The sequence below is a fragment of the Cebidichthys violaceus genome, unplaced genomic scaffold (assembly GCF_023349555.1).
Source record: "Cebidichthys violaceus isolate CVI_PGR_0920_01 unplaced genomic scaffold, fCebVio1.0.p SCAF_19, whole genome shotgun sequence".
Lineage (NCBI taxonomy): Eukaryota > Metazoa > Chordata > Actinopteri > Perciformes > Stichaeidae > Cebidichthys > Cebidichthys violaceus.
Window position 1 is genome coordinate 578502 of NW_027176361.1, and position 6499 is coordinate 585000.

Genomic DNA, 6499 nt, shown 5'->3' on the forward strand with positions numbered 1-6499 from the left:
ATATATATATATATATATATATATATACACAATAGACAATAGTAAAGTATGTACACAACTACTCATACTGGTGTTAGGGTTACATCCTAAGAGCGTCTCGGGTGCAACACTCAGAAAGACAATGATTCAGCTACAGGGTGAGATAAAAGGCCGACGGTGTTGTTCTGAATCTAACCCACGCAGGTGGAACAGCTGTTAGGAGTGACCACAGGTTAGGTGCACAAGCTGTCCCGCTTTCCCCGGGGCGGGATCCGTTCACGCTACAATACATATACATATACATGTATATGTATATGTATATATATACACACACAGTATATTCACATATTTGATTGGCTGAGTAGCATCACGCGATGTGATTTACAACGCATGTAATTGGTCGGTGTGTTTCCTGGATGATGAACGAGTACCGTAAAGACTAGAAAAGCTGTGCATCTTAAAATAGAAGCGTAATAATTCTCAGTTATCTATCGGTTGGAGGACCGCGGTCGGCCTATTAGTGACCCCTTAAAGTCCCTGTTAAGTGTCCCTGTAGCCTTTGACTGCAGCTAAATATAACTGCACATGACTGGTGGGGGGGGTCTTCATACGCTCTTATTTTAACACACACACACACACACACACACACACACACACACACACACACACACACAGACAGTGTTTTTCAGAATAAAAGGTTTTATTTTCCTGTGGTGAGATTGTGATTGGACACATAATAATAAATGTAACACTGAAGAGAGAGGGGGGGTGGGGGGGCATCTCGTTTGTCGGGAACAGGAGTCCTAATAGCCGGCTTCTCGCAGGTAATTGACCATCTTGAACACAGGTCCAGACAGCAAATTGCCGTGACCTGAGCCAAACACCACCAATATAGCTGTGGAGACAGACAGGGGGTTAGACAAATAGGTTAGTCTCTCTCTCTCTACCCGTCTCTCTCTCTACCCGTCTCCCTCTCTACCCTGTCTCCCTTTCTACCCGTCTCCCTCTCTACCCGTCTCCCTCTCTACCCGTCTCTCTCTCTACCCGTCTCCCTCTCTACCCGTCTCTCTCTCTACCCGTCTCTCTCTCTCTCTACCCGTCTCCTTCTCTACATGTCTCTCTCTCTACCCGTCTCCCTCTCTCTACCCGTCTCTCTCTCTACCCGTCTCTCTCTCTACCCGTCTCCCTCTCTACCCGTCTCTCTCTCTACCCGTCTCCCTCTCTACCCGTCTCTCTCTCTACCCGTCTCCTTCTCTACATGTCTCTCTCTCTCTACCCGTCTCTCTCTCTACCCGTCTCTCTCTCTACTCGTCTCTCTCTCTACCCGTCTCTCTCTCTACCCGTCTCCTTCTCTACCCGTCTCCTTCTCTACCCGTCTCCCTCTCTACCCGTCTCTCTCTCTACCCGTCTCCTTCTCTACATGTCTCTCTCTCTACCCGTCTCCTTCTCTACATGTCTCTCTCTCTACTCGTCTCTCTCTCTACCCGTCTCCTTCTCTACCCGTCTCCCTCTCTACCCGTCTCTCTCTCTACCCGTCTCCCTCTCTACCTGTCTCTCTCTCTCTACCCGTCTCTCTCTCTACTCGTCTCTCTCTGTACCTGTTTTGGAATAGCCGACACAGACTGCTAGTTTTCCATCAGATGTTGAGGTCTTCAGGTGCATGCAGCAGCTCTTTTCATCATTGCGCTCGTCTCTGAGCAGCATGCACTTTATGGTGCCGATCTTTGGGCCACATTCACGCATACATTGTGAGTCACCACACAGCACCTTAACCTGTTCCGGCTGAGAGAGAGAGAGAGAGAGAGACAGACTGGTTATGATCATATCTGGCTTCAGGCATTAACCACATTGCTTCACAAAATGTTTTTTAGTCTTTATTTGTTTCCATGCAACCTTTTAAACCCTAGGACTTTTTTTAGGCCTCCGCTCGAAAAAAGCATACCCATACGAGACTGAGTGTAGCGTTGCAACTGTAAGGGCTATTTTAATAATTTTTGGATGAAAATAACCCTAACCCTTGTGAGATGTGATGATGTGTAAATATCAGTATATATGTTACTGGTTAAGAGTAGATTAAGATGGCACACAGCACAAATTGAAAATTCTAATTTTTGCCTGAAAAAAAAATCAATTTCAGGATATTTTCTTTTAGAAATCATGTAGGTCCAAGCCTTCAAGCTTTCCCAGATCATAGATCTATATGTTGAGGTTCTCTATACACATTTTTACTTAGATCAAGTGAATCATTCATAAGATAGAGAGGATCCAGTACAGAGATGCCAGGCGAGGATTCCAATATTTACACATGTACACATGTTGCACAATGTGTGTTATTTTAACTTTATCATGTACCAAACTATATATTTAACTTGTATACATCACTAATGATGTTCAATACATCAAACAGAGCAGTTTGGGCTTCATTTGAAGGCCAGGATCCTTTCTAGGCCCTTTCTAGTCTCTGTGTTCATTTCAGATCCAGCTCTGTGTCTCTGTTCAGGGCTGCAGCTCAGCCCCCCTTTCTCCGATTTTCACCAGTGAGACCTCCTTCGAACCGTAGAAGCCAATAGAATCGCAGGGAATTGAAAGTTAGATGATTGACAGCACTATTAGCCAATGGGAATGAAAAACGTCCCATCTGATGTCAGATCTGAAATCCAATTTGCTGAGACTACATCCCTCCCAACAAAGCGAGGAGTGTCGGAGACTTCCGTAAACAATGGATTCTCACAGAGCGGATGCAGCTTGAACACAGAGACGTGGAAGTACGGAAATATTTCATTTTTTCGCTGAGACTCAACCAAAAGTGAGTACAATATTCCATAAAGCTGTGTGACTTTTCTGTGTTTGATGCTGAACAGCTCTGCAATGGTTTACCGGGGAGAGAAATGGAATATATCGCCGCAATCTATGTTGAGTGGACATGCTTTTTGATGCTGCTCTTCCGGAGCTAGCACGTAGCTAACGATCAGTAGCAGCTGTTTTCTCTGGTCAGTTATGGAATTATGGAGTTATGATTTGTGATGTTTTGTTATTTGGAAACGTACCGTATGGGAGATGTGTTTGTCTCATGTAGAAGTGACCTGGTTCATATTGTTCCCAGGACGCTGAGGTTTCTCCAGAGCTATTACATCACTATATTGGTTCTTCGTGGGTTCTTTGGCAGTCAATTTGTAAACTAAACTGTGCACAATCTTTGGACTTTTGCGTCCAAATGGGGACCCTCGGGCTTAAAAGTGGAACCTATTGCTGCTTGTAACGAAATAATTTCCCCTTGCGGGATCAATAAAGTTACTATCTATCTATCTAAAAGGTTGAAGCTGCATAGTACGAGATAAGGAGCATTTCTATTGTCTCTCAACATGTCGGCAGCTCATAGCTAATGGTACTAACGACGCTAACAGTGCTAATAGCGCCGATAGAGCTAACAGCGCTAACAGCACTAACAATGCTAATAGAGCAAACAGGGCTAACAACGCTAACTGCGCCGATAGAGCTAACAGCACTAACAATGCTAATAGAGCAAACAGGGCTAACAACGCTAATAGCGCCGATAGAGCTAACAGCGCTAACAGTGCTGATAGAGCTAACAGGGCTAACAACGCTAATAGAGCTAACAGTGCTAACAGCGCTAACAGTGCTAACAACGCTAATAGAGCTAGAGCTAATATCGCTAACAGTGCTAACAGTGCTGATAGAGCTAACAGGGCTAACAACGCTAATAGAGCTAACAGCGCTAATAGTACCGACAGTGTTGTTCTGGTGCCACGTTTCCACGACAATGCTGCTGGTCTGTCACCGTTATCAACTGTAACACATGCACGCTCACATGAACTAAAAGGTACGTTCACATGCACTAACATGAACTAAAAGGCACGCTCACATGCACTAACATGAACTAAAAGGTACGTTCACATGCACTAACATGAACTAATTGGACATCAGAGAACATAAAGTGGTATTAATGTGTTTCCTGTCTGTATCTCTGCTGCAGCTCCATCTGCTGAAAAAACTACGAGAACTACAACTCAACGATTATCTGTTTCTGGAATTTAGCTAACATTAGCCACAGCAGCTAGCTGGCTAACGTTAGCTGTTAGCTCCAGAAATAATAAGAAGCTCTGAAGTAAAGTCTGTTTGTGTGTCACATGTCGGCCCCAGCGCTCTGAGCCTGAAGGCAGCACGTGTTGAGGGGCGGAGCCTGTTTCCATCAATCCACTCTAACTGGTTGAACTGGTTTCACTGAGTGATGACTCACTGCAGAGAAACAGTGACATCACCGTACTGAGATCAATCACCTGACCGATGAGTCGTCATTCATCATTAACCAATCAATAAGTCATCATTCATTCATTCATTCATTATTAACAATCATTCATTAATCAGGTGATGTCAATCATTCTAAATACTGATACTTTAACTACATGAAGCTGATGATACTTGTGTACTTTAACTACTGATACTTTAACTACATGAAGCTGATGATACTTGTGTACTTTAACTACTGATACTTTAACTACATGAAGCTGATGATACTTGTGTACTTTAACTACTGATACTTTTACTACATGAAGCTGATGATACTTGTGTACTTTAACTACTGATACTTTTACTACATGAAGCTGATGATACTTGTGTACTTTAACTACTGATACTTTTACTACATGAAGCTGATGATACTTGTGTACTTTAACTACTGATACTTTAACTACATGAAGCTGATGATACTTGTGTACTTTAACTACTGATACTTTTACTACATGAAGCTGATGATACTTGTGTACTTTAACTACTGATACTTTAACTACATGAAGCTGATGATACTTGTGTACTTTAACTACTGATACTTTAACTACATGAAGCTGATGATACTTGTGTACTTTAACTACTGATACTTTTACTACATGAAGCTGATGATACTTGTGTACTTTAACTACTGATACTTTTACTACATGAAGCTGATGATACTTGTGTACTTTAACTACTGATACTTTTACTACATGAAGCTGATGATACTTGTGTACTTTAACTACTGATACTTTAACTACATGAAGCTGATGATACTTGTGTACTTTAACTACTGATGCTTTTACTACATGAAGCTGATGATACTTGTGTACTTTAACTACTGATGCTTTTACTACATGAAGCTGATGATACTTGTGTACTTTAACTACTGATGCTTTAACTACATGAAGCTGATGATACTTGTGTACTTTAACTACTGATGCTTTAACTACATGAAGCTGATGATACTTGTGTACTTTAACTACTGATGCTTTAACTACATGAAGCTGATGATACTTGTGTACTTTAACTACTGATGCTTTAACTACATGAAGCTGATGATACTTGTGTACTTTAACTACTGATACTTTAACTACATGAAGCTGATGATACTTGTGTACTTTAACTACTGATACTTTAACTACATGAAGCTGATGATACTTGTGTACTTTAACTACTGATACTTTAACTACATGAAGCTGATGATACTTGTGTACTTTAACTACTGATACTTTTACTACATGAAGCTGATGATACTTGTGTACTTTAACTACTGATACTTTTACTACATGAAGCTGATGATACTTGTGTACTTTAACTACTGATACTTTTACTACATGAAGCTGATGATACTTGTGTACTTTAACTACTGATACTTTAACTACATGAAGCTGATGATACTTGTGTACTTTAACTACTGATACTTTAACTACATGAAGCTGATGATACTTGTGTACTTTAACTACTGATACTTTAACTACATGAAGCTGATGATACTTGTGTACTTTAACTACTGATACTTTAACTACATGAAGCTGATGATACTTGTGTACTTTAACTACTGATGCTTTAACTACATGAAGCTGATGATACTTGTGTACTTTAACTACTGATGCTTTTACTACATGAAGCTGATGATACTTGTGTACTTTAACTACTGATGCTTTAACTACATGAAGCTGATGATACTTGTGTACTTTAACTACTGATGCTTTAACTACATGAAGCTGATGATACTTGTGTACTTTAACTACTGATGCTTTAACTACATGAAGCTGATGATACTTGTGTACTTTAACTACTGATACTTTAACTACATGAAGCTGATGATACTTGTGTACTTTAACTACTGATACTTTTACTACATGAAGCTGATGATACTTGTGTACTTTAACTACTGATACTTTAACTACATGAAGCTGATGATACTTGTGTACTTTAACTACTGATACTTTAACTACATGAAGCTGATGATACTTGTGTACTTTAACTACTGATACTTTTACTACATGAAGCTGATGATACTTGTGTACTTTAACTACTGATACTTTTACTACATGAAGCTGATGATACTTGTGTACTTTAACTACTGATACTTTAACTACATGAAGCTGATGATACTTGTGTACTTTAACTACTGATACTTTTACTACATGAAGCTGATGATACTTGTGTACTTTAACTACTGATACTTTAACTACATGAAGCTGATGATACTTGTGTACTTTAACTA

The 6499-nt window shown here is 40.3% G+C and overlaps 1 protein-coding gene across 1 annotated transcript in view; it reads right to left on the reverse strand.

Annotated features, from left to right (window-relative positions):
• Positions 1-658: 658 nt before the first annotated feature.
• The window catches only part of LOC137874386 (profilin-like), a 9687-nt gene continuing 3846 nt past the window's right edge, over positions 659-6499 (reverse strand). The window contains exons 3-4 of the mRNA XM_068713039.1: positions 1578-1761; positions 659-874 (exon numbers count right to left, since the gene is read on the reverse strand). Coding sequence (XP_068569140.1) covers positions 783-874; positions 1578-1761 — 276 coding nt within the window. The 3' untranslated portion in view covers positions 659-782. The remainder of the gene's footprint in view (positions 875-1577; positions 1762-6499) is intronic.